The 23,136-nt window shown below is 48.6% G+C and overlaps 1 protein-coding gene across 2 annotated transcripts in view; it reads left to right on the top strand.

The window, feature by feature from the left end:
* The first annotated feature begins 276 nt into the window (after positions 1–276).
* PARP1 (poly(ADP-ribose) polymerase 1) overlaps positions 277–23,136 on the top strand; it is a 42,914-nt gene continuing 20,054 nt past the window's right edge. Inside the window, exons 1-8 of one of the 2 annotated variants that reach the window (XM_033099669.1) lie at positions 277–598; positions 5,192–5,357; positions 12,266–12,381; positions 13,660–13,874; positions 15,611–15,710; positions 17,590–17,706; positions 19,982–20,158; positions 22,774–22,921. In XM_033099669.1, coding sequence (XP_032955560.1) covers positions 479–598; positions 5,192–5,357; positions 12,266–12,381; positions 13,660–13,874; positions 15,611–15,710; positions 17,590–17,706; positions 19,982–20,158; positions 22,774–22,921 — 1,159 coding nt within the window. In that variant the 5' untranslated portion in view covers positions 277–478. Of the gene's footprint in view, positions 599–5,090; positions 5,110–5,191; positions 5,358–12,265; positions 12,382–13,659; positions 13,875–15,610; positions 15,711–17,589; positions 17,707–19,981; positions 20,159–22,773; positions 22,922–23,136 lie in introns of those variants that run through there. The other variant, XM_033099670.1, reaches the window with a different exon arrangement.

Genomic DNA, 23,136 nt, shown 5'->3' with positions numbered 1-23,136 from the left:
CTGTAAAGTGACGCGCTCATTGAAAGGGAATGAAGGTAGAATTAGTTGGGAGAGTATGTAAGCCTCCCAGGGGACAAAATGGTTAATGAGGTGGCGTCCGGTCCTTCCCATAGGTGCACAGGCGGTACCAGCCCAGGCTCTGCCGGCAGCAGCAGCCAGCTGAGCTCGCGCAGCCGCAGGCGCGGGGCAAGAACCGCCCGCCGCGGTCGGCAGAGGGCGCGCGTGCGGGCGGCCCCGCCCCTTAAACGCGTGCGCCGGGGGCGTTCCCGCCACCAGGCATCAGCAATCTATCCGCGAGCGGCGGGTGGTCGGCGCGGCGTGTTCGGCGACGGCTCTGGGTGCTCGGGCTCCTGCAGAGAGCAGACTGACGGACGGACGCACGCACGCACGCACGCACGCGCGGGGTGGAGAGGCGGTGGCAGCGGGTCTCCAGGGGGCGGCGTCGGGCTCCCGGAGCTGCAGCAGCACGAGGAGTACGATGGCGGAGTCCTCGGACAAGCTCTACCGGGTCGAGTATGCGAAGAGCGGGCGCGCCTCCTGCAAGAAATGCAGCGAGAGCATCCCCAAGGACTCGCTCCGTATGGCCATCATGGTGCAGGTGCGGGCGGGAGGGCCGCTTTGTGCGCGGCGGGGCTTCCGTCTCCGGGAGGAGTGGGGGAGGGCTTGCCCGGAGCAGCGGGCCGGGCCGGTCCCTCGGACCCTTGGCGAGGCCTGTAGGCGCTGCTGCTGCTCGTCCAGCGTGTGGCCCACGGGGCGGACCCTCCGGAAGATTTCGCTGATCTTGCAGGAAAAGCCCGGGAAATACAGTCTGGAACTGGTGGTGCCTTTTGTTTTGTAAAAATAAGGAACCGCTTCTATTACCGTTAGTCTCTGGCGGAAAAAAATGTGTGCGTGGCCTTTTGAGGCTCTTCTGATTTTGACCTAGCTTGTTCTGGAAGATTTTTGCTCTGCATTGATGGCGGCCACTGACATGGGAGGATTTTTTTTTTTAAAAAAAACGCCTATTTTGGGCTATCATTTCAACAGTCGCTCACCCTCATTTTTAAAAGTTATGCAAAACTATGCAATTCTGTGTCATAATCTGTACAGTGCATTCACTTTCTGCCCGATTTGTGGTTTAAAATAACATTTCCCCCAACTTCCTCGCTTCATAGTTGCATCTCTTGATGCATTTGCAGCTTATGGGGTTTGAGTAAGTGGCTTGGTGTTGGGGGGGGGTTCCTCTTCGGGACTTATTGACAGATTGGGGATCCCCGTCCGGGGTTTCCTAAGGCTTGGGAGATGCCCGTGGGTGCTGGGAGTCCTCTATGAGACGGTGTGTTTGTAGGCCCTTGCCAAGGGGGTGCCTGACTCCTCCAGCTTCCAGTTGGCTCCTGTTTGCTTGGGTGGTCTTGGTTCTCACCTGCCCTGTCTCCCCATCTCCAACATAAAGCTGTCTGTTGTCCCACCTTAGTGTTCACGGTCAAGGTAACTTGACTTTTCCCCCCATGGTGAGGCAGAAATGTGTTTTAGGAATGAGGGGAGCGCCTTCACCGGATTTTCAATAGTACTTAAAAATTGAAGGGGTGGAGGGGAGTGGGTGCCAAGGTTATCTCATTTCGTGATGTGGCAGGAATTGGGGCTGTCATCTTGTTATCTTCGGCACCTGGCACATAGTACTTACTCATTCAATAAACACTAGGAGGTTCCAGGCTCCATGTCGGGTACTAGGGGCACTCCATCCCAGGGAGCTTCCTGTTTGGTTAAAGGGAAGATGACTGGTAAACATTGCTCTCCAGGGGTGGATGTCACCTGATGGAGCTGTGCCCTAGGCATTGTTTGCCCATCTTGGGAGCTTGGTTAGGAGTCTATTCCCAGAAGTGGCAGGAAATCAAGGTTGGAATAGCAGACAAGGCCTGCCAACTGAATTGCCACATCTCCCACGAAGCATCTTTGAGCCTCGCTGGGGCCCGGGATGTGAATAGAAGGTCTAGTGAGTTTAGAGAACAAATTTACATCTCAATCGTCACTAACCTCTAGATAAAAGTCATTACCTCCCATTATGAGTGTAAGCCACAAAGGCATCTTAGTAGTACTTGTGATTTTTGTCACCAATGGTAATTACAGATATTTTCATATCACTTTACATTGGTTGGGGGATTTCTCTACATATCATTTACCATTTATGCTCATCACTGCTTCAAAATTACAGTAGCTATGAGAGTGAGTATTAGATCTTGTTACTTAATGCTTTCAAGCTCATGAGTTACTGTTTCACTATAAACTTTTAAGAAACTGTTTTGGAAATTATTTCAATATAATTGGTTTTCTTTGTGAGCCTCTGTCTTTTGTCACGTGTTTTTAAATGTTTTTCTGAGAAAGGGACATCCATAGTCTTCCCCCGGCAGCCACAGAAGACCCTGTTTTGTGGAGGACGGACAGAAACCTAAGTAGCCAGTGTGATGAGGCAGGGACACAGAGGAGGGAGAACTCTGTCTGGGGGAGTCTGGGGTGGCTCCATTGAGGAATCAACTTCTGAACCTAATGAAGTTTAACTGGGGCCTCTTTCAGCATACTTGACAGTGAAGGAAATTATTGTGACAAGTAAGTTTGGTTTTCTGTAATTGTAATTAGGAAGTGGAGTTTTAATTCTGGCGGTAAAGTTGGTCTTGTAGACTGAGCTGGTGGGGGCCAAAAAGAAAGAAGCTTTTCTTCTACCACTTGGATTTAAAAACCTTGTTTTACATTTGTATGGGAGGATTGTTCTCCACATAGTATCGAATACCTGAAACTTTAGCTGGTGTGCCCTGGGGCAGCCTTGAGGGGAGGAACAGGGAAAAGGGTGTGGGGTCCATTGTATTCTGTCTGGGGGGGTTTGAAACACACTGCATGGTCACTTTTGAGGCCACACATGGTGTGGTAACTGAGGGTCATTCTGTGCTCTCCCTGGGATGGATGGGCAGTGAAGAGTGGCTGGCTGCGGCCCCGGGGAGGGGTAGCTGCTCAGTGTGTGGAGTACACAACGATTCTGCCGCTGGCTCCTGCCACGCAGCTGCCAAGTGGAAACCATCCTCTTGTGATCTTGGTCTAGTTCCCTTCCTGCCATACCATTTGCAGTTCTGAGTTCTCGGGTCAAGCCTTGCTTTGGCCAAGGGTTCTGCCCTCTTTGAGGGAGACGGGGGCCCTTACAGCCCGCCCCTCCCCCGCAAGCTTGTGCTGTGAGTATGCTCTTGGATGGCCCCTCTCATGTGCCTAGCACTGCATGGGTAGTTGGAAACAGCATCCAGACCGAGGTTGAAGGGGCAGGTTGAGCCAGGAAGAAATGGCACAGCCACAAGTTCCAGCGTGGGGCAAAGCCACTGAGTCACGGGCCCTTTTTTGCATGAGCATAACCGGAACATTGCAGACGAGGGCTAGACGAGGGGCACCGAAGCAGGAAAAGCCCGGTGGAGGCCACTGCAGGTGTTGTAACAAGATGGGCAGATTCTAAAGAGCGTGTCTGCTTCCTTGGTGAAAGTTTGAGAGCCGGAACTCAAGTCCACTCTGAAATGCTATTTGTTGTCTGGTTTGGGGGGCGACCTCTTTTCCACAGCTGGAATGCCCCTATCCTTCCTTTCTTTCTTCCCTCCAGACTTGGGCATTCCACAAATACCCTGAGTGCCCTCTATGAGCAGGTGTTGCCAGATGCTAGCAAGACAGTGATTGTGCCTTTCAGGGAGCTTCTGACCCAGTGCAGGACAGACATTGGTCAAATAATCACCCAGATGGGTCATTCTTCACTGTGGGAAGGGCCTTGGGGGACCTGAGGGTTTGCTCTGAGTCGGGCTAGGGAGCGTTCTGCGCTGAGGGGCTGTACCCAGGCTTCCGGGGGCTGAGGAGTCCTTGAAGGGCCCCGCGCTTGCCCTTAAATTGTGATCCATTAAATATAGAAATAGGCCACTCACACAGCGGGAGAGCACTGGTTGGGAGATCTTGTCGCTGCTTTTTTCCAGAACATTTCCCCTGTCCTCACAAATCCATCCTAAAAGTTCTGTGTGGTGTTTCCTTTTAATGCTGTTGTAATATTTTTATTCCATTTGCATCACACCTGGCTTTATGGTCTATACAATCAGCTGTTTGGGGCCTCCCCTGCTTCAGTCAGAACATTGGTGTCTTTCAGTAGCTCTTCCTGCTCAGTAGTGTAGTGGAAAGAACTGGGGTGTAGGATTCAAGTTGGAACTGGGTCACTTGCTACCAGCATGGATACCCCGCCTCCAGGCATCTGTGAAATGGGGGTACTGGTTCCCACCCAGAAGCAGTTGTGGGTGCCAGCGACCGAGTAAATGTAGTGTTCATCCTACTCAGTCAGTCACCTCCACTCTGTAAAGCCTGGGAGCACCTGGCACTGTCAACGTGAAAGGCCCGATACTGTCCAGTCAATACCAACCCTCGTATGACGCTTCAAAGGACAGAAAACCACTGAAAGGGGAACCACCTTTCCCAGATGGCCCGACTTCCCAGTTCCTGCTCGGGGAAATGGCACTTCCTGAAGGTCCGCGAGCAAGCTGCCAGGCTAGATGCAGGCCTAGGAGTCCGTTGTCTGCCCCGCTTGGCCTGCCTCACTGATCCGTTCTCTTTCATTCTCCCTCAGAGAAGTTAACTCAATTCCACTCACATCTCTGTGGCTGCTCTGAGCCTGCTGCTTGTTTCTGACACATTTTCTCTGCCTTGCTCATTATCTGGGGCTTGTTCCTCATTATATTAAGTGCAGAGGCACTTCCAGAGCCCTTTCTGGGCCATCCGGGCCCTTGGTGTCCAGGCCTGACTCCCAGGCAGAGACAGTGGGGTGGGGACACAGAACAGGCATCTTACTGTGCTCTGAAGTAATGCATGTCACTGAAACGTAGTGGCGTGTGGTTAAAAAGGTACATAGACAGAGCCCTGTTCAAAAATGCTGGTCATTCCCGTGGGTGTTCCGTGTCCTGAGAGCGTGGGCTCACTCAGCTCTAACAGACAGCAGCATTCTTACTAGTTGTGGGCAAGATCCTGAGGAAAAATGTAGAACGAGGGTGCTGTTTTCACCTGTAACTTTTCACGGGACCATGTGGGGACATAGGCAAGGTGTTGTTTTGCAGATAAAACAAGGGCTTGGTATGTTTTGCTGCTGAGGGCTGGGCTTGAGGCCAGGTAGGAGGTGAACTGCTCATTTACCTCTCTGATTCTGTTTTTCTAGTCACCCATGTTTGATGGCAAAGTCCCACACTGGTACCACTTCTCCTGCTTCTGGAAGGTTGGCCACTCCATCTGGCATCCTGAGGTCGAGGTGGATGGGTTCTCTGAGCTCCGATGGGATGACCAGCAGAAAGTGAAGAAGACTGCAGAGGCTGGAGGGGTGACAGGTGCGTACACACCAGGGAAGGCAGCAGGTGTTACCCCCAACCCCAGCGCTTCCAGGGGGCTCTTTCCAAGAGTAAGAAAAAGCCCTTTGGCTTGTTCCCTCTCTGTTGCACACGTGCATACAGAGAATATTTTTTCAGATGCCTGAAATGTTCCCTTTAAATTTGTTGTTGTGGTGGTGTTTTAATAGACTTTCTTTTTTAGAACAGTTTTAGGGTCACAGCAAAAGTTCCCATATACCCTGAGCCCCTGCAGGCATGACCGTGCCCACCATCAACCTGCCCACCAGAGTGGTGGACAGGTGTTAGAATCGAAGAACCTGCATTGACACGTCAATCACCCAAAGGCAGGAGTTCACATTCGCATTCACTCTCGGTGTTGTACATTCTGTGGGTTTGGACAAACATAATGACATGTGTCCATCATTACAATATAAAGTATTTTCACTGCTCTAAAATTCTTTGTTCCATGTAGTCATCCTTCCTCCTCCCCTAACCTCTGGCCACCCCTGATCTTTTTACTGACTCCACAGTCTCACCTGTTCCAGAAGATCATATATTTAGAATCACACATTATGTAGCCTTTCCAGGTTGGCTTATTTCACGTAGTAATATATATTTAGGTTCCTGTGTATCTTCGTAGTGTTATAACTCCTTGCTTTTCTCTGCTGAATAATATTCCATTGTCTGGCTGTCCCGAGTTTGTTGATTAATTCACCTACTGAGGGGCTTCTTGGTTGTTTTCAAGTTTTGGCAATTATGAATAAAGCTGAAATAAACATCCACGTGCGGCTTTTGTATGTACCTAAATTTTCAGCTCCTTAGGGTAAGTACCAAGGAGCACGATTGCTGGATCTTATGGTAAGAGTATGGTTAGTTTTATAAGAAACTGCCAAGCTATCTTCCAAAGTAGCTCTGCCATTTTGCATTCCCACCAGCTGTGAGTGAGAGTTCTGTACTCTGCGTTCTTGCCAGCATTTGTTATCAGTGTTTGGGATTTTGGCCATTCTAATAGGTGTATAGTGGTATCTTATTTTAATTTGTAGTTCACTGATGCCATATGATGTGGGGCATCTTTTTGGGTGTTTATCTTCCATCTCTTTTCTTTGGTAAGGCGACTATTCAGATATTTTCCCCATTTTTTTAATCAGGTTGTTTCATTGAGTTTTAAATGTTCTTTGTATATTTTGGATAACAGTCTTTTATGTTTTTTGCAGATATTTTCTCCCCAGTCTGTGGCTCGTCTTTCTCATTCTCTTGACATTGTCTTTTCATGGTGCAGAAGTTTTCAATTTTAATGGAGTCCAGTTTATCGATTATTTCTTTCATGGATTGTGTCTGGTGTTGGGTCTAAAAAGTTATCACCATGTCCAAGCTCATCTAGATTTTCTTGTGTTATCTTCTTGGAGTTATAGTTTTGGGTTTTACGTTTAAGTGTGTGATCCATTTTGAGTTAATTTTTGTGACAGATGAATTCTGTGTCGATTCTTTTTTTTTTTTGCCTGTGGATGTTCATTTTTTTCCAGCACCACGTGTTGAAAAGGTGTGTTCTCCAATTGTCCTTTGCTCCTTTGTGAAATACCAATTGACTGTATTTGTGTGGGAATATTTCTGGGCTCTATTCTGGTCTATATACTATCAATTTGTGTATTTTGTCAATACAACACTGTCTCGATGACTGGAGTTTTATAGTAAGTGTTAAAAGTCAGGTAGTGTCAGTCTTCAGACTCTGTTCTCCTTCAATATTGTGTTGGCTCTTCTGGTCTTTTGTTTGCCTTTACGTAAAAACTTCAGTCAGTTTTTGATATCCACGAACTTAACTTGCTGGGATGCCTTTTAAATTTTGAAGAAGCAATTCTTTTTCATCACTTTTTAAAGAGATGACCTGAGTCTGCCTTCTCATTTCTCTACCTTCCTAGATGACCTTGCTTAACCTGTTGTGACTCCAGGCTATTGATGGGAACAGAGCTATTTGTGCCTGTGCTAAACTGTGTTCTCTGTCTGCCTGTCCTTGAAACTGTCAGTGTGTTTGTCTCCAGCTGCTTCTGATCTGCTGGAAACTAAGAGATCAGAAACACAGATCAGAATTGTGAATAAAAATAACAGTAAATTTGCCAACAAAGGGTCTGGAGAGTGTCCGTTGTAGCAGTGGACAGTGTAATAATTTTTCTTGTTCTGTGGTCTTTTCCCCTTTTCTGTTCAGGATAGTGGGGATTATCCCTTTAGGGACCTAGATATGTTATATTTAGTTATAATTTATCTGTATTAAATTCTAATATGAAAAGACACAGTAATTTTGCTGTAAATGTGTTTTCTTTTGTGAAACTATCATAAGTCATAAAGTTAAGATACTACCTACTGATTGTCCAGAGATTTTTTTCATCCAAAGAGCCTAACTTAGTATATTTAGATACACAAAAAGTTTAAATCATCCCAGATCCTGTAATTCAGAGATAACATTGTAGGACATCTCTTAGAAAATTGTTTTGTATTCAAATATTGATCTGTATATGTGTGTTTTCTTTCCTGAAGAAATAGGATTCTACCGTGTTACTTTTTAAAAAGGTTCAATTTCTTTTTTTTTTTGTGGTAAAATAATGCATAACACAATATTTACGATCTTCACCATTTTTAAGTGTACAGTTCAGTGGCATTAAGTGCAGTCACATTGCAGTGTAACCATCATCACTGTCCATCTCCATAACTTGTTCATCTCCCCAAAATCAAACTCCATACCCATTAAACAGTACCACCCCATTTCTCCTCCCTCTAGTCCCTGATAATCACTTTTATTTCTGTGAATTTGACCACTTTGGGTACCGTATGTAGGTGGAATCATACCATATTTGTCCTTTTGTATCTGGCTGTTTCACTCAGAAGAACTTTTGGGTTGTTTCTCCCTTTTGGCCATTTTAAATAATGCTGCTATGAACACTGGTATACAAATATCTGTTCCAAACCCTGCTTTCTATTCTCTTCTGTATACAGAAGTAGAATTGGTGGATCATATAGTAATTCTGTGTTGATCAATTTTTGTGTAACTGCCGTACTGTTTTCCACAGTAGCTGTCCCATTTTACATCCCACCAGCAATGCGCAGGGTTCCGCTTTCTCTGTGTCTTTATCAACATTTTTATTTTCTGGTTGGTTTGTTTGTTTGTTTGTTTGTTTGTTTGTTTTTAAATAATACCCATCCAAATGGTTTGAAGTGGTATTTCATTATGGTTTTAATCTGTATTTCCCCAGTGATTGGTGATGTTGACCTACATATTACATTTTACAACTTAGTATTTATACTCTTTTTCTCATTGAAAGTTTCCATTATTTTCATCATTTTTAGAAAGATACATAGTATTTATTGAGGTCTTACTAAATTTTGTGGCATCATTCAATCACTTGACATGTCTTTCACCAAATCCTTGCACCAGCCCTTTATCAGTTTTTACTGCTGAGGAGCTGAGACACTGAGAGATTAGGTAACTGGGCCACCGTTATGCTGCTGCTAAATGCCTGAGCCAGGATACAAATGCAGACTGTCTACCTTTTGCGACTAGCCCTTTAAGCATTAGCTCTATTACAAATGGAGCTGCTGCAAACTTCTTGTCCGTCCTGGGCACCTGTCCAGTTATTTCTTTAATTCCAAGAAGTAGGATTACTGCTCAAACTGATGAACCATTTAAGGCCTCTGTGTATGTGCCAAATTGCCTTTCAGAAAGGTTGCATCGATTACATGTGTACCAGCCATATATAACACGCCCATTTCTCCACTTCCGCACCATCCCTAAGTATTTTCATTCCTTTACATTTTGCTTCTAGTAAGGTGGAACATTTTGCCACGTGTTTAGTACTCATTTGTATTGCTTTGATATTTGTATGTGTCCTTGCCTCATTTTTCTTTGAGTATTTGTCTTTTTCTTAATGAAATGTAAAAGATACTAAGTCTTTGCCATGTTTTGCAAATATTTTTCCTAGTTTGACATTTTTCTTTTAGATTTCTCTGATGTATGTTTTGTCACATTGACGCTTCATCATTTTTTGTTTTGTTTTGTTTTGTTTTAAATTGGGGAAGGGGAACAGGACTTTACTGGGGAACAGTGTGTACTTCCGGGAGTTTTCCAAGTCAAGTTGTTGTCCTTTCAATCTTAGTTGTAGAGGGCACAGCTCGGCTCCAGGTCCAGTTGCCATTGTTAGTTGCAGGGAGCACAGCCCATCATCCCTTGTGGGAGTCGAACCGGCAACCTGTGGTTGAGAGGATGTGCTCCAACCAACTGAGCCATCTGGCCACCCGGCAGCTGAGCGGCAGCTCATTGACTTCACCCTAGTTGCGGAGGGTGCAGCTCGCTGGCCCATGTGGGAATCGAACCGGCAGCCCTGTTGCCCAGAGCTCGCGCTCTAACCAACTGAGCCACCCGTCCACCCCGAAGCTTCATCTTTGACTAAATGTTATTGTAGTTACGTACGTATCTTCTCATTTACGGTATCTGGTTTTGGTATTTTAAAATCTTTCACCTGTAATTTTAAAAATAATGTACATACAGTTATATGCACATACTTTACTTAACAGTTCAGTGAGTTTTGTTAAATACATACACACCTCATCAAGTTATAGAACATTTGTCTGTCCCCGCACCCCCCTACCCCCGAAAGTTCCCTTAAGCTCTTTCCCAGTCAACCTTCCCCACCAACAAGGTAACCACTGTCCTGATTTCTAATCCCATGGATCAATTTTGTATGGTTTAGAATTTTAGAAAAAAAACGAATAGTGTGTATTTTTCTTGTAAGCTGCTTTCACTCAGCATAATGTCTGTGAGACTCATCCAGGTTGTCTCATGTGGCATCAGTTAAGTTCTTTTTTATGCCAAGGAGTAATCCTTTGAGTATATATCACAATTTGTCCATTCTCCTGTTGGTGACTTTAGGTTGTTGCCAGTTTGGGGCTATTACAAATACAGCGACTATTAACATTTGTGTACAAGTCTCTCTATACACATGTGCTTTCGTTTCGCTAGGTAAGTACCTAAGATTGGAATGGCAGGTCATGTGGCAGAGGTGTGTTCAGCTTTTTAAAGAAACTGCCACACTTTTCCAAAGTGTTTGCGCCATTTTACATTCCCACCAGGAATATATGGGAGTGATGGTTCCTCTACATGCATCCTGGCCTTCACTTGGTATGGTCACACTTTTTTTATATTAGCCACGCTAATAGGTGTGTAATAATACCTTGCTGTGGTTTTAAATTGCATTTGCCTTTTTTTTTATTGAGTTGTAAGAGTTCTTAGAATATTCTAGATGCAAGTTCCAAGTTCTTATTAGATATAAATAATGTGAATACCTTCTCCCAATCAGAGGCCTGCCTTTTTCTTTACTGACATTTTTTTGAAGAGCTGTAGTTTTTCATTTCGATGAAGTCCGATTTCTTCATTTTTTTCCCCTTTGCTGGTTAATGATTTCTGTCTCCTGAGAAGTCTTTGTCTACTCTAAGATCATGAAGATAATACTCCTTGTTTCTTCTAGAAGTTTTGTAGTTTTAGCTTTTGTATTTAGGCTTGTGATTTATCTTTAACTTTGTGTTAAGTGTGAGGAAGGAGTTGTTTTCTGTTTTTTTTTTCATACGGATATCCTTTTGTCCCGGCACCATTTATTGAAAAGACTGGCTTCTACGTCAAAACCAGTTGACTGCATAACTGCAGGTCTATATCTGGTCTCCATTTGGTTCCACTGGTTTGTCTACCAATACCCTCGTCTTATTTTTTATAACTTTATAGTAAGTTACGAGATCATGTAGTGTAGTTCTTCCAACTTTGTTCTTTTCAACATTGTTTTGACCTTTTTAGGTCCTTTGTAATTCCTTATAAATTTTGTAGTAAACTTGTGAATTTCTTCCCCCCCCAAAAAAAAAAATTGCTAGGATTTTGATTGGCATTGCATTGAATCTGTGGATATTGGGAAAAATTGACATCTTAATAAATTGAGTCTTCTAATCCATAAATGTATCTCCATTTATTTAGTTGTTTAATTTTAGCAGAGTCTTGTAGATGCAGTGTAAAGGTCTTGCATGCTTATTAAATTTATCTCTCAGTATTCTGTGTATTTTAATGATATTTAAATAGTAGTGTGCTTTAATTTTTTTTTCCCTAGTATATTTATTGCTAGTGTTTTGACCTTGTGCTTTGCAAATTTCATAATTCACTGACTGGTACTTGTAGCTTTAACCTTACACATCTTGTTTCTTTTTCTTGCCTTAACACACTTATTAGAACCTCCAATACAATGTTGAATAGAAGTAGTAAGAAAAGACAGCTTTGTCTTATTCCTGATTTTTGAAGAGAAACACTGAGCATTGGGATTTACTTTTTATATAAGAAAAGAATCTAGCTTTTATGCCAAGTGTTTGGCTGTTTATCCCCAAGATTCTGTTGAATAATTCAGCCTTTCCCCACTAATTAGGAATGCCACCTTTACCACATATTTAATCTTACATCTACTTGTGTCTATGTCTCTGTCAAGATATTCCCTTTAATTTAGCATATAACTTTGAGAAATAAAAGTGTAATGGAAATTAGAAGGTGGGGTTAGAATTTAGGCTTTTGTAATAAGCCCTTAATAAGTATTTTCCAAAGAGAGAGAGGGGGCTCCACAGGAAGTAGACAGAGGTGGAAGGTGAGACAACCACTCACTAACATTGTGCGGTTTCCAAGAGGCGGTCAGAAAGGTTTTTAGTTTATTGCCAGAAAAGAAGCTCTATTAACCAAGCACAGTGGTTAGAAATAGGCATAGATGAGATGGACCAACTATAGTCGCCCCAAACCCAAGGTGTCCTAGTGGAAGAACCCCGGGGAAGTGCAAGAGGATGGGGGCTCCGGAGCCACGCTGAGGCCGTTGACATGAGCATTGCTGTGTTTGATCCTTCAGGCAAAGGCCAAGATGGAGTTGGCAGCAAGACAGAGAAGACGCTGGGTGACTTTGCAGCAGAGTATGCCAAGTCCAACAGGAGCACTTGCAAAGGCTGTATGGAGAAGATAGAAAAGGTGAGAGCTTATTAGGAGCCCAAATATCTGACTTGCTGGATTTCTTTCATTCGATGCGTTGGATATCTCAAAAGCAAAGAAAAGGCTTTAAGTGCTAGCTCAACACGAGTGGTTAAAAATAGAGACAGGAGGTGACAATGGTTTTTCTTCTGGAGAAGTCTGGCCCTAATTACTCAGTCCACTTGTGTATGCAGCTGCATCCACTCTTAGGAGACGGGGGTAAGGGGGCAGTTCAGAAAGCACTTACAGGAGGGGTTGGTTTCTTCTCGGCTCAGCAGTGGCTGAGAGAAGGCTGTTGGTCTATGTTTATGATAGGTTTACGTTTAAGGAAAGTGTCCCCCAATAAGAGCCTCCAGGCTGCTTCTTCATCAGAGGAACCCTTTCCCACCAGTTCTCGTCCCTGAAGAACAATAGCCAGTTGGGTGGAATGGACAGCTGTCTGAGAAGCAGGGGACAAGGTGGAAGGGCGGGCCGTGCCCTCTGGCCTCATACTCTGCTCTGATCTTACACAAACATTCTGTTTGATTAATTGAAGGAATCGATTGAAGGTTCCTGCCTTCTCCAGGGTGAGCCAGTGGGATTTCGAAAGGAAAACCATGACATTGCTAGATCTTCTCCAGCTACCGTAACCACTGCAAATTTGAGGCGAATGTTAAGCTTCCAAGGGGAGTGTCAGAAGCTGCGTGCTGGCCTGAAATGGAGTTTTATGCGGCGTCAGCACCCCTCGTGCTGAGTTGTCCAGATCCAAGGCTCACAGATGGTCATGGAACTCTCCTCCTGGGAGTGTCAGGCCTGGAACTGTGAACCTGGGCAGGATGGCAGGACTAGGTTCTAGCCTGTGGGTTTATGAGGGGGCCTTCAGCTATGCAAATAGACCAAAGAATGGGGGGAATGCAGCAATGCCTGCTGGGACTGGGAGCCTGCTCTGGCGCCTGGGTCTGCGCTGTAGCACCCCAAATGTTGTTCAAGGCCCAGCTCTGCCCCGCATGCTGTTTCAGGTGTTTTTATGCCTGCTCCAGGTCAGCAGAACATTCTCGGGGAAGTGTTACCACTTCCTCAACTCGCCCAGGAGGGTACCTAGATAGCTAGTTGGAATTGACGCCATTTAAAATGAGGGTGCTGGGACTGGAAGATAACACACAATCCCTGGTGGCATCAAGGGAGGTTTGGTTTTTTGATGGCGTGGACCTGAGGCCCCTTGCTGGCTGGAGCACAGACTGGTTCGCTTGCCCCTGGGCCTCCAGTGTCTTTTGGTACCACATGTGGCTTTTCCTACAGGGCCAGGTGCGCCTGTCCAAGAAGATGCTGGACCCGGAGAAGCCCCAGCTGGGCATGATCGACCGCTGGTACCACCCGAACTGCTTTGTTCAGAAAAGGGAGGAGCTGGGCTTCCGGCCCGAGTACAGTGCAAGCCAGCTCAAGGGCTTCAGCCTGCTCTCAGCCGAGGATAAGGAGGACCTGAAGGAGCGGCTTCCGGGAGTCAAGCACGAAGGGTGGGTGGGGACACGGGGGCGGCAGTGAGGGGCTGGGTGGCAGCCCAGAGACCCCGCAGGTTCCATACCAGCCCCGTGTGTCCCCTTGCTGACCCTGAGAAAGCTAGGGATGCAGACTGAGGGACGGTGACAGCTGAGCTCTGCCCCTTCCCCAGCTGTGGTAGCGCAGGACAGCAGGGAAGGACTGCAGGGCATTTCTGGTGTGTTGTTCCCACTTCCACACCTGATCTCATGGGCCGGCGGACCGAGCTAGTCCCCCTACAGCCCTTTGGACATTTATAGACACGGCTCTCCTACCCTGTCTGAGTATTCTCCCTTCCCACCCGGCTCAACCATCACATCTCCTCTGGCCCCTGTGTGACCCACTTTCATGTCCCCACGGCCTCTTCTTGTGTGGATGTGTTCCTTTGTGTCTGGGTCTCTCTGAGAATGGTGCTGGGAAAACCATGACTGGTTTTAAGTGGGGTGGGGAGAGCAGTTGATAAGATTGTCCCCGTTTTAGAGTTGAGAATGGTATGGGTTTCATGTGGTGCTAACATTGAGTAACACTTAGCATGGGAAGACCTGTCAGTGACTCATCTGGAGTGCACGGGCACGTCTCATTCTGCCTGCTTCCCCTCTGCTGGTCCTTCGCCCCCGGCCTAGCGTAGCCTGGTAACACACATGCTGAGACAGACATGGCGGGGCCATGGTGTGCACCGTGACCCTAGGATGATGGCAGCACCCTGCTAGGATCGGGCTGACCCTGGTAGCACCAGGCAGCTGTCACGCGTTGTTTCGGTTCATAGCTCATTGCACAGCACATGTTGCTCTGGAATGAAAACAAAAGCTGGGAAACTGGGCCCATGGCTTAAATACTCCTCGGGGTGTTGCAGCCCACGATGTAGGTGTAGGAATGCATACGCTCGCGTGTGCCGTAACCGCCAGACTGGATGGGGCACTTTTGGTGAGCCAGGCAGCACGTCGTGTGGGGTATGTCGTTTAACCATCAGCACAATCCTATAAGGTGGGTGGTGTGCTTCTCCTAGCTTTTATGGATGAGGGAAAATACGAGGTTTGAACTCAGGTGTGTGTGACGGCTGAAGCAGTCTGACCCACGGTGGCTGTCCTGCCCTGTTTTAATTAAAGGGCTGCTGGTGACCCTCAGTGCCTTCCTCAAGTCAGGGATGACAGTGCTGAGCTTGGTCCGCAGTGTTTGCTGAGGCAGCAGACTGGTGAGCAGTGCGCAGACTGTCATTTCTCATTTGGCCTTTAAATGGCAGTGCAGCCTCACTTCTGAGAACAGCCTCTTGGCCTGAGGAGCAGCCCTGGGTTGTAGCTTGAAAGGCTCAGCTCGACACTGGTGTATCTTTCTGCCCCTCAGCTACAGGCTTACTTCTGGCATTGTCTCTCCTAGAACCTTGCAGGCCATCTTACTTGTGCCAAGAGATACATAGGGTTTTTCATGTCACATGGAGCCTGAGCCCTGGATCCTGTACTGGCTTGTTCCAAGGCTCCGGAGCAACCGCTGCACCGCCTCCTTGGCAGCAGAGTGTGTTTCTGCCGTGGACGAAGTCAGTGCCAACACTGCCTGAGCAGCGGGCAAGCTCCCTAGGGGCCTGAGTGCAAAGCAGGTGTGAGCAGGGCCTGGCAGAGAGGACCTGGATCACGTTCAGATACTGTGTCACCCGAGTGTCTGGGTTTCAGAGTTTTGGTGGCTCTAATGCTTCCTCTTGTGTCCTGCTTCTCTCTTTCAGAAAGAGGAAAGGCGATGAGGTGGATGGAATGGACCAAGTGGTCAAGAAGAAATCTAAAAAAGAAAAGGACAAGGATAGTAAGCTGGAAAAGGCCCTCAAGGTGAGTCCTGAGCTGTGTGTCTCCTTTCGCCATTCTGTCTCAGTTCTCTTTCCTCATTCTGATAAAAAGTTCAAGGAGGTGTGCGCATCCCTCGTACCTAGACCTGTAAGAATTCCCAGATTGACAGCTGTTAAATAGCATGGTGGTTTTCTTCCCTCCTCCCAAAGAAACAGTTCTTATTTGAAGCAGAACCCACATTAGGCTCCAGGTCCCAGACCAGCAGCCAGGCTCAGGCAGGAGCTGAGCGATCTTTCCCATCACTGAGCCTCCCTGAGACGGCAGATTGATTCATGCTTCAGCCACACGACGCCCCATTGTGCAGTCTGGACCTGTAGGGTCGCTTGCCAACACTGGAAACTGAATATAAAATTCAAGGCTGCCAAAGGTTCTTAGCACAGACAAGTGCCTCGAAGAGAGAAAGTTTCATGTTTTTTAATGAAGATCTCGTTTTTTTAAAAAAAAATAATAATAAGAGGACATATAGTGGAAGACGAGAAAACTACCTGTCAAGTCAGTAGAGAGATTCATCACTGTGTTGATTACACATGCATTGAAGCACAGTAAAAATTATTAATGAGAAAACGGTAGGTATTTGGGGAACTAGGGGAGAACAGTCAGTCTCTTCTGGGAACATGATTTTCCACGAGCCATCTGCTTGGCTCTCTTACGTGAGTATTCAGTTTTTGCCAGTGGTATGAAAATTAGAAGTGATTTCTAATCTGGTTCCAGTTGCCTGATAAGAATGACAAATTTGGTGTGGTTGCCCTTTGGAAAGGTGTGTCTGTTACGCGCCAGATCTGGCTGCAGTAGAGCTGTGGTGGGACTTTGCATTTGCCCTTCATGGGGTTTGGTGTTCTCTCTCCAGTTCTCTCTTATCGTCAGAGATAAAAAGAAAGTCAGAAACTGAAGAGCTCGCACTCTCCCCACCCTTGCGCCTCTGTTTCTGCTGGCTTCCCCTTCGTCAATTCTGCTTTCATCTGACCTGCCATTAGACTTTTTCCTCATGCTCCCTGGTCTCCTAACTGGTGGCCCAGCACATGATGCTACAGGGAGGGGATATTCCTGAGAGAGCCCTTACAGTGAAGCTGGGAAACTGTCGCGAATGTGTGTGATGCAGCTTTGTCGTTAAGTTCAAATCCTCTTCACTTGGTGCTGAGAGCAACTCCGTGGGGTCTGTAGGGACGGGTTTTTATCTGTGTCTTGCAGAGGTGGGGTCTGAGGCTGAGGTGTGAATAACATGCCCCCTACCCTAGAAAGGCTGGAAGCTCTAATATGGGGAAGCTAGCGCCATCTTTGCTAGGTGATTGTGAGAATAAAAGGCATGAAAAATGGCCCACAAAGAGCAGGCACTGTGTAAATACTACCAGAGATTTAAAATCCCATTTCAGAAGAGCTTAAATCTGGTCCCGTGTGATACTGAGTATAAAACACATGGGAAATCGGGGGTGTTTGGGCATGATCCCTGCCCGCTTTCAGATTGGTGGAGAGCCACGTCCCCCCTCCCTGAGGTACCAGATTTTGGGTTGATAAACCTGGGGCTTCCAGGCTCCTTTCCTTTGTCTCCTGGGCTTGGTTTCTGAGGGGTTGATTCCAGGAACCGTGCTGCCTGGGCTGCAGCCTTCCCTGTGCCCCTCAGTGGTTTCCCCGTGCACCTTCCACAGTGTTCACTGGGAGACCGCACTGGGGTTTCCTTTGACATCCACAGGAGCGTGACGGATGGGGCGCATTCCCTGTCGATGAGATCAACTTTGGAGGGCAGCTCAGCTAACACACAGGGATGTGGTTGGAGACGAAGCAGGACCGGGTGGGATCCCCTCCCTTTGTCGGGTTTCTTTCTTTGAAAAGCGCTAGTCTGTCAGCAACTGTGTCTTGTCTGTAGGCCCAGAATGACCTGATCTGGAACATCAAGGACAAGCTAAAGAAAGTGTGTTCGATGAACGACCTGAAAGAGCTGCTCATCTCCAATCGGCAGCAGGTGCCCTCTGGGGAGTCGGCGGTGAGCTGCCTTTGCGTTAATGAGCTGCGCGCGTGAGGCGGCCAGGCCGGGGGGGACCGTCCGCACGGACCGGAGTGACCGTCCTCACGGACCGGGAGTGACCGTCCTCACGGACCGGGAGTGACCGTCCTCACGGACCGTGGGAGTGACCGTCCTCACGGACCGTGGGGGTGACCGTCCTCACGGACCGGAGTGACCGTCCTCACGGACCGTGGGGGTGACCGTCCTCACGGACCGGAGTGACCGTCCTCACGGACTGGAGTGACCGTCCTCACGGACCGGGAGTGACCGTCCTCACGGACCGTGGGGGTGACCGTCCTCACGGACCGGAGTGACCGTCCTCACGGACCGTGGGGGTGACCGTCCTCAGGGACCGGAGTGACCGTCCTCACGGACCGTGGGGGTGACCGTCCTCAGGGACCGGAGTGACCGTCCTCACGGACCGTGGGGGTGACCGTCCTCACGGACCGGAGTGACCGTCCTCACGGACTGGAGTGACCGTCCTCACGGACCGTGGGAGTGACCGTCCTCACGGACCGGGAGTGACCGTCCTCACGGACCGGGAGTGACCGTCCTCACGGACCGTGGGAGTGACCGTCCGCACGGACTGTGGGAGTGACCGTCCTCACGGACCGTGGGGGTGACCGTCCTCACGGACCGGGAGTGACCGTCCTCACGGACCGTGGGAGTGACCGTCCGCACGGACTGTGGGAGTGACCGTCCTCACGGACCGTGGGGGTGACCGTCCTCACGGACCGGGAGTGACCGTCCTCACGGACCGTGGGGGTGACCGTCCTCACGGACTGGGAGTGACCGTCCTCACGGACTGGGAGTGACCGTCCTCACGGACTGTGGGAGTGACCGTCCTCACGGACTGTGGGAGTGACCGTCCTCACGGACTGGGAGCACCGGTCCTCACGGACTGTGGGAGTGACCGTCCTCACGGACCGGGAGTGACCGTCCTCACGGACCGTGGGAGTGACCGTCCTCACGGACCGTGGGAGTGACCGTCCTCACGGACTGTGGGAGTGACCGTCCTCACGGACCGGGAGTGACCGTCCTCACGGACCGGGAGTGACCGTCCTCACGGACTGTGGGAGTGACCGTCCTCACGGACTGGGAGTGACCGTCCTCACGGACCGTGGGAGTGACCGTCCTCACGGACTGGGAGTGACCGTCCTCACGGACCGGGAGTGACCGTCCTCACGGACCGGGAGTGACCGTCCTCACGGACTGTGGGAGTGACCGTCCTCACGGACTGGGAGCACCGGTCCTCACGGACTGTGGGAGTGACCGTCCTCACGGACTGTGGGAGTGACCGTCCTCACGGACTGGGAGCACCGGTCCTCACGGACTGTGGGAGTGACCGTCCTCACGGACTGTGGGAGTGACTGTCCTCATGGACCGTGGGAGTGACCGTCCTCACGGACTGTGGGAGTGACCGTCCTCACGGACTGTGGGAGTGACCGTCCTCACGGACCGTGGGAGTGACCGTCCTCACGGACTGTGGGAGTGACCGTCCTCACGGACTGGGAGCACCGGTCCTCACGGACTGTGGGAGTGACTGTCCTCACGGACTGTGGGAGTGACTGTCCTCACGGACTGGGAGCACCGGTCCCCACGGACTGTGGGAGTGACCGTCCTCATGGACCGTGGGAGTGACCGTCCTCACAAACTGTGGGAGGCCCTCCGATTGAACACCTGCTGGTATTAATTGGGAGGAGTGACAATTCCATAGTTACATTGCATGGCCATCACCATCGTGGTCACCGTTTCCTAGAGGCAGGAAGGGGCTGGCTCTCCCAGGCCCTTGCAGACTTCTTCCACCGGTTAGCCCTTGGTTGAGAATTTTGGTGAGGACTCAGGTGGGCCCTGTTTGCCGTGTATATTCATACCACATTGGCCCGAGTAGCTCTCACTGTGCTCCCTTCTGCCCAAACTCCCTCATGAGACCAGCTTCCGCAGCAGGCCTTGCCCTGCCGTCTCTCTGGAGCAGTGGTTGGCCCTGTGCTTGTGCAGAAACGGTGGGTGCTCTGGCTCTCCCTTTATTTCTAAATCACTGAGGGAAGGGGGAACTGCAGGAACACGTGTGGCATCTAAAGTACAGAAATCTAAGCTCTGACTGGAAACCAGCTGCTGGGGGGTGTTAGAGAGCCTCAGGGCAAGCCCACGCTTCTGTGTCCGTAAGCGACTTCCGCAGAGGCTTAAGCCCGCGTTGGTAACGTCCTTCCCTGCAGCTGCGCCCTCCTCTGATGTGTTTCTTCACTGGCTTCAGATCTTGGACCGTGTAGCTGATGGCATAGTGTTCGGTGCCCTCCAGCCTTGTGAGGAATGCTCTGGCCAGCTGGTCTTCAAGAGTGATGCTTATTACTGTACTGGGGACGTCACTGCCTGGACCAAGTGTATGGTCAAGACACAGACCCCCAACCGGAAGGAGTGGGTGACCCCAAAGGTAAGAGGAGAGGGTCCTCATCATCAGAATGTAAAATTACATTATTGGCTGCATATGTTTGCAAACTAGGTGTAGAACCAGCGCATTTCTAACTGGAGTTACAGGTTTGTCCAATTGGTGTAAAATCTCTTGCTGCAAAGACCATGAGTTATTTTTATTTCTGTTTATCTGCTTACTCTGTGTCAGGCACTATTATAAGTACAGGGATGTAGTGGTGCATAAATGGGTAATTCCTGCCTTTACAATGGAGTTCTTACGGATATTTCCTTGCCTTAGTGCAACCTGGGTCCAGAGTTAAAGTCTTTCCTGTCATTGGTCCCTTTTGTAATGGAACCGTGCTGGTGGGGGCTGGCAGTGCCTTTGGAGAGCTGGCTGCTAGAGGGACTCCACCTGTGCCCTCAGACTCAGCTTGAGCTGGTACCCAGCTGCCTGGGGTGGAGTCGTGGCTGCCACTGCCTAGGACTGGTGGTTTGATGTCCATCAAGCTCTCTCTCTCTGCTTACTCCTGGGGGAGAGCATTTGGAGCAGTGGCTCGTGGGAACAAGCATTCAGTAATTATTACTCGAGTGTCACATTGCCCGTGCTAAACTCGGCATCTGGATCTGAGCTCCATTCCACCGCCGGCCCTCCTGCCCTGTTCATTCAATTGCTGCCTCCTCTGTTCACTACCACAATTATTCTCCTTCCAATCTTTTCTCCATACTTTTTTTGAGTGATTGCTTGAGTGATTGCTCTAAAACAAATTTGGCCTTGTCACTTCCTCCGTCCTTAAAATCTTACAGTAATTTTCTCCCATTTCCTATAGGAGTGCTTTCCCAGTTTTTCTGCATATGCAAATGTTATAGACCCTTTTGTGGTATTTGTTTCCCTTCTACTATCTTTGATTAAGAAAATAATAAGATAGTAGGTAATATGACCTATTTTGTACTTTATACAAAAGAGTTTGCACAGCATCTGTCTGTATTTTTAAAGGAGCATTTTCAAGGGGTGTCTGCATTTGTAAGACATTTTCCCAGGTCAACAGCATGCTTGCTGCCCATGCAAACTCATGGATTTGCAGACCTCGTGCAGTGACCGTGCCCCCCAGGCGTTTGGCCCACAGAGTCAAGGTCAGCTCCTTAGCTGGAAACCTTCCCCACCCAGAGCCCTCCATGATCTGGCTGTGTTGGCCTTCTGTGGCCTCTCTGCCACCCATTTTCTCGTCACCAGTCTCACCACACACGCGCACGCGTGCACACATTCCTTACACTCCCAGCAACAGGGAACTAACTACCTGGGATTCCCAGCAAACCATGATGTATAAGTCAAATGTCTTTGCCTAGACAGCCCCCTGCTTCTCCGGCTCCTACCCGACGTAGTCACTGCCTCCAAGGAGCCCTCCCGGTGTTCCCAGTCTCGCATCACCTTAGCACGCCTTGTTTAGAACTTAGCTCCTGAACTAAAGTTTGCCTGTCTACGGCTGGCTTTCAGCCAAGGTTGAATTTCTTTTTCAAGGGCAGAAACGGTCACTTTTCACCTCACTGATGTTGGCACCGTCTATTGCCCCCTTTACCCAGTGGGCACTCAGTGAATATGGGTATAGTAGGGGAGGGCTCTTTCTGATTGGATGAAGACTTGGGTGCATAGGAACCATGGTAATCCCTGAATTTCGTGTACAGTAGTCCCCCTTATCCGCAGGAGATACCCTAGCGGATGTCTGAAATCGTCTAGCACTGAACCCTGTACATAGCAAGTAAAGTAGGGTTACTTAAGCAAAGGCACTGCAATACCATGACATTCTACCTGATAAGTGAGTGGGCTCCTCGTCGACTGGTGGGCAGGTAGCATAGACAGACAGCATGGAGACACTGCACAAAGGGATGGTTCCGTCCTTGACGGGACAGCGAGGAACTTCCTCACTACTCAGAATGGCGTGCAATTTGCAACTTACGAATTGTTTAATCTTGAATTGTCCTAATCTTTTTGGACTGAGGTTGACCATGAGTAAATGAAAGCTTAGAAAGCAAAACCGCAGAGGAGGGTGGGGGCAGTCTACTGTATCTGGCGTTTATGGAGTGACCGCTTAGAGCATAGGCCATTGTAAATCACCTGGGATGAAGATGAACTATGCTGATGGCAGGCAGACTGTGGTTGGGCCCTCTGCATCCATGTTCCCTTCTATAAAGGAATTGCCCTGATTTCCTTTTGGGTAATAATCTCTATCCCAGTGTGTACAGTCTTGGGGGGGGAACTTTTGGTCGTGGAATGGGCATGGGACCCCAGAAAGGCCTGTTGACTGTTGAGGGGAACAACTCGAGAATGAGGCCCAGAGGTGGTCGTCAGGGTCCAACAGTGGCTTCCTGACCAGATGGTCACCTGATTTTTTTTTTTTTAAAGAATATGTTTTTCTTAAATCATCTACAGTGTGAGCTGTATTATAAATGTAGAAGTGCTAGAAGTACTGTATCCACAATAATACTGTATTTCACATTAGAAGCCTCACATTTTGTTATGTTATTCTTTGTTGTAAGAAGAAAAAAGATACTGTAATTTGGTTAAGAGAAATCCTCTTTGCTCTATCTATGGTTATATTTCAAGAGAGAAGTGGTTTCTTAACTGAAACTTAAATTCTTTAGGAATTCCGAGAAATCTCTTACCTCAAGAAATTGAAGGTCAAAAAGCAGGAGCGTATATTCCCCCCCGAGACCAGCACCCCAGCGGCGGCAGCACCGCCGCCCTCCACAGCCTCTGTGCCCGCTGCTGTGAACTCCTCTGCCCCACCAGGTAGAGCTCCAGGGCCGGGGTGGGCAGGGGCCCTGTTCTTAGGGGGAACAGGGTATCCTTCTGAGTTCTCTGTTGCTGATCCTGCGGGGAAGCCCTGGCCCACTGCCCCCAGGAGGTGGGGAGGGGGGCTCCAAAGAAAAGCCAGGTGTAGGCAGCCTTCACCTGGACTGGCATTCACTGTGTCCTGCTCCACTGCACTGAGCATCTGTCAAGTC

This window comes from Rhinolophus ferrumequinum, chromosome 27 (genome assembly GCF_004115265.2).
Source record: "Rhinolophus ferrumequinum isolate MPI-CBG mRhiFer1 chromosome 27, mRhiFer1_v1.p, whole genome shotgun sequence".
Taxonomy (NCBI): Eukaryota; Metazoa; Chordata; class Mammalia; order Chiroptera; family Rhinolophidae; genus Rhinolophus; species Rhinolophus ferrumequinum.
This window is presented reverse-complemented; position numbering and strand designations above follow the sequence as displayed.